Genomic DNA, 12,464 nt, shown 5'->3' with positions numbered 1-12,464 from the left:
CTTGTCTTCCTTCATATTTCTAAACCATTTTCCAGAAGCAAGATGCCATAAGTTGCCCAGGTCTACAACTGAATTGCTGTGAGTTGTAGCCCCTAATTTGATGTATAAAAAGAAGTATTAGGTGACTGGGGCTCATGCGAACCTGGATCTTTCATTTTGGGAGAGCTGCTGTCCGGCCTGGATGATAGGTAAAAGTCATACAAGCAAGGTGTGTGGAAATTTCTTACTTTCCTCCTGCTTGCTTATATGTTCTGTCTTAACGTCTTATGCACACTGATGGAACCACCCTTAGGGGTCTGGCAACAGGTTCAGTGATCTTTTTTAAAACTGTTGACACTTTGCATCTGTGCATGTGTTTTTTTACTGTTTCAAGGAAAATTGAAAGAAATTGAATTAGGCTCTAACAGATAGATTTTTAATTTACCAATTAAAAAAAAAAAAACCTTTGATGATAATAGAGTCATAGAATCCAAGAGGTATTAGACCAAAACTTTGATTTTATAGTTGAAGAGACTCTTTCGTAGGCACATTGCCTGACTTGTTTGAGGTCAGACAAAGGCCAGAGCCAGGCCAGTGCTTTTGTCCTTCTAGCGCTGTGCTCATTGGAAAAAAAAAAAATATTGAGCTATTCTCACAAATCTAGATTCTTCAAGTCCAGATCTTTCACACTGAGCCATTTCTTAAACAGCAAGGAGTCTCTTCTGTATGGAAAAATAGAGAACAATGTAACTTATATGCAGAGTACGTCATGAGAAACGCTGGGCTGGATGAAGCACAAGCTGGAATCAGGATTGCTGGGAGAAATATCAATAATCTTAGATATGCAGATGACACCACCCTTATGGCAGAAAGCTAAGAAGAACTAAAGAGCCTCTTGAGGAAAATAAAAGAGGAGAGTGAAAAAGTTGGCTTAAAATTCAACATTCAGAAAACTAAGATCATGGCATCAAGTCCCATCACTTCATGACAAATAGGGAAACAATGGAAACAGTGGCAGACTTTATTTTTTTGGGCTCCAAAATCACTGCTGATGGTGACTGCAGCCATGAAATTAAAAGATGCTTACTCCTTGGAAGGAAAGTTATGGCCAACCTAGACAGCACATTAAAAAGCAGAGACATTACTTTGTCAACAAAGTTCTGTCTAGTCAAGGCTATGGTTTTTCCGCTGGTCATGTATGGATGTGAGAGTTGGACTGTAAAGAAAGCTGAGTGCTGAAAAATTGATGCTTTTGAACTGTTGTGTTGGAGAAGACTTTTGAGAGTCCCTTGGACTGCAGGAGATCCAACCAGTCCATCCTAAAGGAGGTCAGTCCTGAGTGTTCATTGAAAGGACTGATGTTGAAGCTGAAACTCCAATACTTTGGTCACCTGATGCAAAGAACTGACTAATTTGAAAAGACCCTGATGCTGGAAAGATTGAAGGCAGGAGGAGAAGGGGATGACAGAGGGTGAGATGGTTGGATGGCATCACTGACTCAATGGACATGAGTTTGAGTAAACTCTGGGAGTTGGTGATGGACAGGGAGGCCTGGCGTGCTGTGGTTCATGGGGTCTCAAAGAGTCAGACACAACTGAGCAACTGAACTGAACTAAAGAGAACAAGAAGGACGAATCCACTGACAAGCACTGAAGTTCCTCACTGTCTAACCGCATTAGGGAACATTTGTAAACCCTTCTCATCTCCTTCTATACCTCTTTCTTTTCTTTTTAAATTTTTATCAGAGTATAGCTGATTTACACTGTGGTGTTAGTTTCAGGTATACAGCAAAGTGAATCAGGGCATATACATATATCCACTCTTTTTTTTTCTAAGATTCTTTTCCCATATAGGTCATTACAGAGTATTGAGTAGAGTTCCCTTTGCTACACAGTATACCTCTTTCTAGCAATTATAAATAAAATGAATACTTATATCATGATAATAGTTCTCTTCAAGGAGTTGATTCTTTAATATATAAACATGTTGTGACATCCCACACCCACCCAGCATGTGTCTCTTTGTGTTTCAGCTGCTGAATGACTGCTCCTCTCGTCTCAAGCTGGCCCACCCGGCCAGAGCACTGTACACCCCTGACGGAGAGCCAATTCACTCCTGGGATGACATAGAGCGAGACATGGTCATCTGTGTGTCTACAGGGCGTAGCTTTAGAACTCAGCAAGGTATGAGTGATGATTTATTTTCCATCATGTTTTTGAAGAATTAAAGCATTCACTTGTTTCTTCAAAGAGCTTTTTTTTTTAACTGAATTTTATATCCCATCATGATGATTTTTAATGACTATCCTACTCCACACTTTTGTATGCCATATTACTAAAGTTAAATTCCATGTATTTATTTGTTGGAAGCTTACTGTTGACACTGTTTGATCTAAAGCATTCAATGAAAGTTCTGTTAGTCTTGAGTTTTATCCAAGGGGCTTTAGTTGTAGAAATTCTAAAAGGCCTTCTTTGAAGGTATTCATTTTTTAGCATGCACCCTGAGGAAAGTCAGGCATCCTTGATTTCCTACTTTGCAAGTTATTTAAAACTTAATGCTTCTTTAAAAAACAAATATACACTTTACAGATTTATTTTGTTTACTAATAAGTAAATATATGCTTGTTTATTATCTTGTCTATATTTCAATAATTTTTTTGATAAATGTTAGAAATGGAAGAGAACATAACATTTGGTATTAAACTAATTCTTGTCTTTCATCCTACTTATCCTGAGGAATTTAAAACCCCTTTCTGGGGTAGGTCTACATTAACAAAGACAGAATTTTCAGGATATCCTGAAAAACATTGATAACATTTTAAAGGAAATCAGAAGATTCAGGAGACATCCATAGCAGTCCAGTGGTTAAGACTCTGTGCTTCCACTGCAGGGGGCACAGGTCAATCCTTGGTCCAGGGAACTAGGATCTCACATGCCACGTGATGTGGGAAAAAAAAATAGAAATGAATTACCTGGGATTTTAAAAATAATGAATGTTAGGTTATCTCTTTTAAAAGCCACCATAAAATTATTATTCAGTTCAGTTCAGTTCAGTCGCTCAGTCGTGTCTGACTCTGAGACCCCATGAATCGCAGCACACCAGGCCTCCCTGTCCATCACCAACTTCGGGAGTTCACTCAAACTCATGTCCATCGAGTCGGTGATGCCATCCAGCCATCTCATCCTCTGTCATCCCCTTCTCCTCCTGCCCCCAACCCCTCCCAGAATCAGGGTCTTTTCCAATGAGTTACCTCTTCACATGAGGTGGCCAAAGTACTGGAGTTTCAGCTTTAGCATCAGTCCTTCCAATGAACACCCAGGACTATCTCCTTTAGGATGGACTGGTTGGACCTCCTTGCAGTCCAAGGGACTCTCAAGAATCTTCTCCAACACCACATTTCAAAAGCATCAATTCTTCGGCGCTCAGCTTTCTTCACAGTCCAACTCTCACATCCATACATGACCACTGGAAAAACTATAGCCTTGACTAGATGGACCTATGTCATATATAAGATATATAAACCAAAAAATTTTACAACAGTTGCAATCCTATCTTTACACTTAGCCTAAAAAGGGCAAAAATATGGGAATGAAAACTAAAATGCAGGAAGACAAGGATTTATTGGGATGCCTAACACTATTCTGAGGATACCACACAGATTCCCCCAGCACCATCCTACATCAAAGAAGGGCATTAATCTTTATATTCTTTGTATTTGTCCCCATCATTCACCATTACATCTCACCCTAGTTCTTGGTGACCCTCACTACATAATTATTTAGAAGAATTACTTAGAATGAACCAGTGATGTTGTTCTTAACAGGAAGTACTAATTGACAGCTTTCTGTATTCTATAGCCAATAAAAGAAGTGTAAGCCAGGTTTCCTTCCCTGAAAGAGTTTTGGATCTAGTTAAGTATATGAACACACTTGAAGTAATTGAATAGTAAGTGGTGTGGTAGAAGGTACCTTCCTAGTCCTTTCGTTATTTATGCTTAATCTTTTGTACTCTTGGGATGGCCTTCTGTTGTTTGGACCTCACCCTCCTGGCCCCACTGTATTCACTGGGCCTTTCAGATAAATAACAGGCAACCTAGCCAGCTGCTGCTGCTGCTGCTGCTGCTGCTGCTGCTAAGTTGCTTCAGTCGTGTCCGACTCTGCGACCCCAGAGACGGCAGCCCACCAGGCTCCCCCGTCCCTGGGATTCTCCAGGCAAGAACACTGGAGTGGGTTGCCATTTCCTTCTCCAATGCATGAAAGTGACAAGTGAAAGTGAAGTCAGTCGTGCCCGACTCTTAGTGACCCCATGGACTGCAGCCCACCAGGCTCCTCCGTCCATGGGATTTGCCAGGCAAGAGCACTGGAATGGGTTGCCACTGCCTTCTCCAACCTATCCAGAGAGGTATCCAAAACACAGAGAGAAATGTAGGCTACCTTCCCAGAAGCAAGCTTGTTACCCATAAAAACTGCAAAAAAAAAAAAAGAGAGAAAACTGAAAATGCAAACATTACTCTTCCTACCATTTTCTTCCTTATTAGCTCTGTACACCTTTGACAAGGCTATATAGACATTCATTTTTGCGTCTTCAATTCTTTAACCACATCGATTACTATGATGTGAAAGAGCTGTTTCTTCTCCTCTTAAAATGGGTCCTCATATTCCTTTAATGGTGAAAGTGTTAGTGGTTTCCCCTAGTTGTCTAAGATCTTTTCAGTGGGTGATATATGTTCTAGAAAATCTAACTGATAGCAGAGAGTCTAACTTAGTTGCTATTAGAAAGTTATTTTATTATATGAAGTGCCATTTTATTGTTTTTCCTGAAATAATTAAATGAGAAATAATCATTTGGTAGAAATCTAAACACTGAGAATGCTTTAAAAAAGAGAGAGAAATGCTACTAGCATATATATATACATACATGTATATATATAGACTCTTGTGAAGGGACATTTAATGAATCATGCTGTTCATAATTTGACTTAAGTATGTAGTAGGAAATAAGGCAGCTTGGGACTTTCAAAACTAAACACCTAATAAGAACTTATTTTATGTACTATAATGTAAAAACATTCAGCATGTGAAAGTCACCAAAGAATCACATTTGGTCTTTGAAAAATGGATTTGTTTTGGCAAAACAAATCAGACACTGTTAGAATGGTGTCTTTCACACAAACCCCTAACAAAATTAAAAGAGTGCTTTATGCCATTTGCCTTCAACTCTGAACACGGTTCTCAATGCTGTGTTTACCATCTTTTCAGTGGGCTCAATTTTTAGACCACTTCTAGATTAGCTTCCAATTCAGGCTTTATAAAAAGCTTGGAAGGAAGCCCTCTCTAGCAACTGCCATTCTGTAGAAATCCAAAGAATGTTAACACATATCTGATGTGATAAGCAAGTCAAGTGTGTAATGAGAGAGTCTGGCGTGGGAGTCGAGGGTTTCTGAAGGATCTTCGAGTTTTTCATCATCCTGAACTTTTAATTATTTGCTATAAATACATTGACTTATCTCTCGAAATAATTTTTTTTAACAGAGTTAAAGCAACTGGTGGAGATCAGAGCAAATTATGCCCGAATCTGCAGGCAGCGGGGCCCTCCAGCCACAGACATCGTGCTGTCGCCATCCACAAAGCTGCATTCCCTGGTGCCTTCACACACTGAAGTCCTGGCGGAGCCCTCCTAGTTTGGGCTGTGCTTCACTGGGATAGGTGTGTGGGCATACTTATGTGTTTGCTAGGATGGGACATGATGACTAGTCATCGTTCTTAATTTTATACCATCTCCTTTAAACATTATACCCTCTCCATTTTACACAGTGGCATTTGATGCCTCAAATCTGTTCTTAGAAAGACAACAAAACTCGACAAAGCAATGACAGTAAACTATCTTAGGTGTATTTTCTCCCAGGGAAAGAAAAAGGAAAATATTTGTTATTACTGAAAAATAGTTTTGTGGGATCAAATAGCATGTATTATTATATATATATACTTTTTTCTTCTTATATATAATTTGATAATAAAATAGACTGACAATTGTAGTGTGTGTATATATATTTACATATGTATTTAAATTTAGTAGGATCAAGAGTAGTATATGTACTATATATATATAAATAATTTTATATTATTCATTGTATATTGGGCTTCCCTGGTGGATCAGCAGTAGAGGAACTGCCTCTCATTGCAGGAGATGTGGGTTCGATTCCTGCGTCTGGAAGATTCCTTGGAGAAGGAAATGGCAACCCATTCTAATATTCCTCCCTGAGAAATCCCATGGACAGAGGAGCCTGGCAGGATACAGTCCATGGGGTCACAAAGAATCAGACATGGTGTAGTGACTAAACAACAACAACAAAATATTTTATTATTCTTATATATAATTTGATAATAAAATAGACTGATAATTGTAGTGTGTGTGTGTATATATATATATATATATATAGTTATACTTAGTAGGGTCAAGTAGTATATGTACTATATATAAAAATAATTTTATATTACATATATAAATTATATATATATATATACAATTTGATAGTAACAAAGACTCTTTGACTACCTAATGCTAAATTTGAGTCAAACTGACATTTTTCTGGCTCAGCCACTTTATTTTTCAAGTTTCCATGTTAAAATCCTACATTTGTTAAATGAAAATGAAATGGCTGGTGGCCACCAAACCCCACATGAATTGCTTTTTCCTCTTCCCACTTCCCCTCAGTTTGGCCTGTGGTAATAGGACTCCTCATGAGCGCAGCTAGATGTTATTCACAGAGTGAAGCTGCATCATTTCTGACGTAAGCTCAGTAACCAAAAGCCGTGGACTGTGTCCTGAATACCGAAACTTAGGGAAAGGATATATGTACCAGTTGAAGGAAAAAAATCATGTGAGGGTTCAGGATGGGGAACACATGTATACCTGTGGCAGATTCATTTTGATATTTGGCAAAACTAATACAATTATGTAAAGTTTAAAAATAAAATAAAATTAAAAAAAAATCATGTGAGGATTTTTCTTAAGGGGTCAAGGGAGATCCTTAGCAATCGTATGTAACAATACCACAGGAAGATAACTTACCTTTTAATTTCTTTCTGCTGTGAAAAAAGAATTATTTTCTAAGAAAAATATCAGTGACACACCAGAGTTTGGTTTCTAGTTCTGGTAAAAAATTTTCCAGAGAAATGCTCTTCTTTCTTCCTCTGAAAGCCTTTGGCATCTCCATCTGAGTATAAATAGCAGCCTGGCTAGAAGTGTACAGAATGGCTCAGCTGGGCTCGCTCCTCAAGCCACCACTGGAATGTGGTTCAGGAAGGCAGTAGATCATTTCTACTGAAGGGGGGCTCCTGGTAATCGCTGCAAAAGGCCTAGCATTTACTCCCAGTCTGCAGATCAGTCAGGTTGCATGAATAAATTCCTGCTGCCTCTGACACTACTAAAAGCCTAGCACATTGAGGCAAAATTTCAAGTTGCATCCACAACAATTTGCCCTTTTGCAGACCTCTTCTCTGTGTGTTGTGCGCTGTTAGAGACGTGAAGGCATTCCAGGACACCTTTGTGATACATATGAAAGAAGGATTGCACGTGCCCCGATTCCGCTTTTCCTTTTGTCGAGCGAGAAGGGTTAAGGAACATACTCCCAGTCACAAAGTGGGCCAGTAGGATTCTTACCTGCTGGGCCTCTTCTTATAAAAACTGGATTACAATCCCCAGAGACATAGAACTAGTTTTATTTTTTTCCAGATTCCTTGAAAAGAAGGGCATTTCTCTAGGTGAAAAAGTATCTATCATTTTGCTGCCAAGGAAGAGTTGATTTGCTATGAAAATGGCGTGATTTCACCATGGATCAAATGTGCAGATTCTTGTGAAGCCTTCACTGTTGTGTGTGAACACGTCTGAAGCGAAAATTGGTAATATCACACAACATTGTATCAGTGTACCAGGAGACGCAAGGCAGAACTCTTAACTGAACTTTTCTATTACTCGTAAATGTGATTTTAGATGTAATATAACAGTCATCAACACATCACATTTTACCAGCAAGGCAGTGACATGTACTTTGTTGACGATGGCTTGTGCAGGGTATCTTGGCAGTTCGTAGCCATTTTTAACTTCAGACTAAGAACCCTGCTCTTTATTATTGACCTTCTTCTATGATCGCCTGGATCATGTGGACTGACATCACTAAAAGCAGAGCACACTGAGGCAAAATTTCAAGTTGCATACACAGCAGTTTGCTCTTTTGCCCTTTTATGATCACCAACTATGTGGACTGGAGGGCAGTTACTCCACCTTGAGCAAGGGCTATAGGATAAGACTATTTTAATTCAATTCAACCCTCCGAGGATTTTAATAAACCCAGTAATTTCCTTTGGGGACATGCTTATCAAATTTGAATCAGCCTCGTATATATAAGTCACATTTCAATATTTTTCTATCAACTGGAAATCATTTATTATTAAATACTAAAGCAACCATCCTCAAGTCTGTGGTGTTCTCCCGAAATTTATTTCCTGCTGGTTTGCAAACACCCTTAAGTTGATCCAGATGTTAATCAACCATGTACCCACGTTTGTGATTGTCCTTGGGAGTAAGAATTTTCTGGATGTTTCTGTCCCACCTCTAGCCTTTGTTACCTGATTAAGTGTTGGGATGAAGTTGCATATTTTTAAGTAAACTAACTGAAAACAACGTGTCTGAACGCTTGACAAACATTTTGAGATTATGGCACCATTTATAAATAAGTGTTCTATCTGTGTACTTATGGCAGGTTTATAAAACAGGACACATTAGAAGTGATTCAAAATCCAGATGTAGTTTTGTGGTGTGATAACCCTGAATTTCCATTTTGTTCTTGATTGTTTATAATAACTGAATATTTTTTTGTACGGATCAAGAAAGCAAAGCAAACAAGCAAACCACCACAAAAGGTAAAAATACCTCTGTTCTCTTTTGCAAGAGAATCACTTAGAAATTGTGGCCAGTGGCAGCAGCATTTGTGAGCTAACCTTTATTAATAGCCACGTGTGCTGCTGAGTGTTAGACTTACAATTCACCCAAACAACACATTTTTTTCTGACATCATTTAAAAGGGAGTGATCAAACCACTTAGGTCCATGTTATTCTAGATCGTCACAAATCAGATGTAAATGTCCTCAGTTAAATGGAATTTGGACCCAGTGGTGATCCTCAGTTGGTTTCGTTAAATCAGTGGCTCTAGTTCCCTCCTGCCTCTGAGCAGATCTCAACGCCTCCTCAAGTGGGGTTTAGCAGAAAGAAAGAGCAGCAGTTTTGTTCTCAAAAAGCAATAAGCGAGAATTCTAAGTAAAAGGCCTGGTTTGGGGCTGCTTGGCCAAAAGCAAATGCAAAGCAAGATCAACAAAGACCACTCAGGTGAGTGCTGATGAGAGTAAAAATGACGGACATTCAGTGGTCGCCTGCTGCCAGCTATAGCATTTCCTAGGTCTGTGAGTCTGTAATATGAAACACTATCAATAGGCTGTCACCCTGTGCCATGTGTGCAAATAGAAATATATGAGGAGAGAGGACGTGCTTGTGCCCAGGGTGCAACTGGGTTGGGGGAGGGAGGAAGAAAGGAGACAGGAAATTATATTTATATGGCAAGTACAGTGGTGATTCCGAATTGGATCTGCTATCATTCATTGTCTGCTGCATTCTTGTGCTGGTTTAGGGGTAGATAGATGGTTCAGTCAACCACTGGCTCGATTAGGTCCTGACTTAGCAGTCCGAGACTTCCCTGGTGGCTCAGACAGTAAAGAATCTGCCTGCAATGCAGGATGCCTGGGTTAGACCCCTGGGTTCGGCAGATCCCCTGGAGAAGGGAATGGCTACCCACTCCAGTATTCTTGCGTGGAGAATTCCATGGACAGAGGAGCCTGGTGGGCTATAGTCCATGGGGTCACAAAGAGTTGGACGTGACCGAGCAATGAACACTGTCTCTAGCAGCCCTAGAAGTTTTGAACTTGGGGTTTTAAGCCCAGCAGAGCTTGTCCAAGAATGTCAGCTCTGGGCAGACCCTAGCTAGAACAGTTGAGGGGTCAATGTCTAGATGCCACCACCAGCGGTTCTCCTTAAATTACCCTGCAGACGCTGCCAGAAAGGAATGGAGGAGAGGTGGGAGCCTTACAGAACTGCTAGGATTAGTAGATTTGATTCTCTGTGTTCATCTCTACCACTCTTTCCCTGCTTCCTTCCAGTTCTTCTCTCTCCTTGCCTTTCGGTCTTCTCTCCTCAATCTTCCTTACTTTTTCTCTTCTGTGTGTGTCTTAGTCTCTCAGTTGTGTTCAATTTTTTGCAATCCGTGGATTGTTGCCTGCCAGGCTCCTCTGTCCATGGAATTCTCTGGGCAAGAATACGGGAGTGGGTTGTCATTTCCTACTCCAGGGGATCTTCCTGACCCAGGGATAGAACTGGGTCTCCTGCATTGCAGGCAGCTTCTTTACCATCTGAGCCACCAGGGAAGCCCCTTTTCTCTTCTAAGGGCCTTTCAATCCTGTCTTTCATTTTAACAGTAACTCTCCCTGGAGCAATTTGTGGATCAGCAAGGGATGCTTCCTTAATATGATTCTCAGAGTTTCCTGTGCATATGTCGCCGGGGGAGCTTGATAAAATACAGAGGCCCAGGCTCAATGGCAGAAATTTTTCTTCTGTACCCCTGAAGTGGGGCAAGGAGTCTGCAGGTAGCAAGCCCCAGTCACGGAGGGTGGTAGCTGACCACACATGTGGAAACTCGGCCAGGGTTCTGTGCTTGTCAGCTGGGCATGGCTCAAGCACTAAACACCACTTCTGAGAACACTGTGGCCCCTTTTACCTTGGTGCTCAGGGGCTATGAAGGCAAAGAAGCAATTATTGCCTGTGTGGGGGTTTGAGTCTAAATGCTCTCATGTTTACTCCTCACTGTTTCCTTGAGAAAGAATGGAGTCGGAAACTAACCACCCAGAGATGGTAACCAGGACATAGACACTGGAGGAAACACGAAGAAGTTTGAGGTGAGAAGCCTCCTGTGTTAAATAAGCTGCCGTCAGTGCTGATAACATCTGCTATCTTAAAGGTCACAGAAATAATGTCAGGGCTATGGTACGTGAATCGGAGAGCAGAGTAATTTTGAAGGTGGGGAAACATCCAGCTTCCTGGGGTTTTCTTATGCATTTTTATATGTACAAACTGAGAGAGCTGTGGAACAGGAACAGGGGTCTTATTTACCAAAGTAGCCCTTTCTCCCAGCAGATAAAGAATCTGCCTGCAATGCAGGAGATGCAGGAGAGGTGGGTTCGATCCCAGGTGGGGAAGATCCCCTGGAGAAGGGAATGGCAACCCACTCCAGTATTCTTTCCTAGAAAATCCCATAGACACACAGGAGCCTGGTAGGCTACAGTCCATAGGGTTGCAAAGAGTCTGGCATGACTAAGAAACTAAGCACATACAACCCTTTCTCCAGTGAAGGAGCTGCTTACTATGGGGAAGGCTGAGCCTCTCTCATCTGTGTTTTCTCCAGGTTTGGTTAATACAGAAGCCTGAGCCACCTGCATCCCCGGCAGGCTCATCTAACAGTGTACAATTCCATGGGATATTATTTCAGTTCAATAACAATGGCTCTCAGAAAAATTAATTTTCAGAGTAGTTCTCTGTCCCATAAATGAAATCCACATAGGTTGGGAGATACTTTCGTTAGAAGCTATAAAAAAAAATAAGCTTTTTGAAGACCTAATTCATCTGTTTCTACCTTCAGATACTGTTCCGGGTACTGGGCATGTAAAGGTGAATGAAGTAGGTGGGTGACTACTTGAATAGTGAATAGGCTGGGATGTTGGGGTGACAAGCATGAGTTGAGGTGGGAGGGGTGGGCACCAGCCCAGATTGTGGAGGGCCTTGTAGGTCATGCTAACAAGTCTGGGTTTTTCTATTTTAAGTGCAGTGGTTAAAGGGAACTATTAATAACATGAAAGCTGCACTAGACATTGTATGTTAAATTAAGCTTACTCAGGTTACACGTTAGAGACACACTCAATTTCCCTCCGGAGGTGGAGGTTTGTTAGGAGGATTAACAAAGAAAGGGGAAAGCATGGGAGAGCCCAGCACACAGGCTTCATGGTGGTCTCTGTTCCAGAGACACAGCCTGCTGCTGCTGCTGCTGCTAAGTTGCTTCAGTCGTGTCCGACTCTGTGCGACCCCATGGACTGCAGCCCACCAGGCTCCTCCATCCATGGGATTTTCCAGGCAAGAGTACTGGAGTGGGGTGCCATCGCCTTCTCCAGAGACACAGCCTGACTCTGTCCAGATGGACACCTCGTCGTCCACCACTCCTCTTCCTCACTTCTGCTTTCCTCTGTATTTTTTTTTAAGTCAATGAAATTTTATTAAGTCAATGAAATGTATTTACCTGGGATTTTATGTGTTACAATAAAGTTGTCCTAAATAGTGTATTCTACAGAGCAATATTTTTTAAAATATAAATTTATTTATTTTAATTGGAG

At 40.9% G+C, this 12,464-nt stretch overlaps 1 protein-coding gene across 1 annotated transcript in view; it reads left to right on the top strand.

Annotated features, from left to right (window-relative positions):
• DCDC1 (doublecortin domain containing 1) overlaps positions 1-5,861 on the top strand; it is a 477,869-nt gene extending 472,008 nt beyond the window's left edge. Inside the window, exons 36-37 of the mRNA XM_055549196.1 lie at positions 2,012-2,162; positions 5,511-5,861. Of these exons, the coding sequence (XP_055405171.1) occupies positions 2,012-2,162; positions 5,511-5,659 (300 nt within the window). The 3' untranslated portion in view covers positions 5,660-5,861. The remainder of the gene's footprint in view (positions 1-2,011; positions 2,163-5,510) is intronic.
• Positions 5,862-12,464: the final 6,603 nt, after the last annotated feature.

The sequence above is a fragment of the Bubalus kerabau genome, chromosome 15 (genome assembly GCF_029407905.1).
Source record: "Bubalus kerabau isolate K-KA32 ecotype Philippines breed swamp buffalo chromosome 15, PCC_UOA_SB_1v2, whole genome shotgun sequence".
NCBI classification, from domain to species: domain Eukaryota; kingdom Metazoa; phylum Chordata; class Mammalia; order Artiodactyla; family Bovidae; genus Bubalus; species Bubalus kerabau.
The sequence above is the reverse complement of the archived record's forward strand: the minus strand, read 5'-3'. Positions and strand labels throughout refer to the sequence as shown.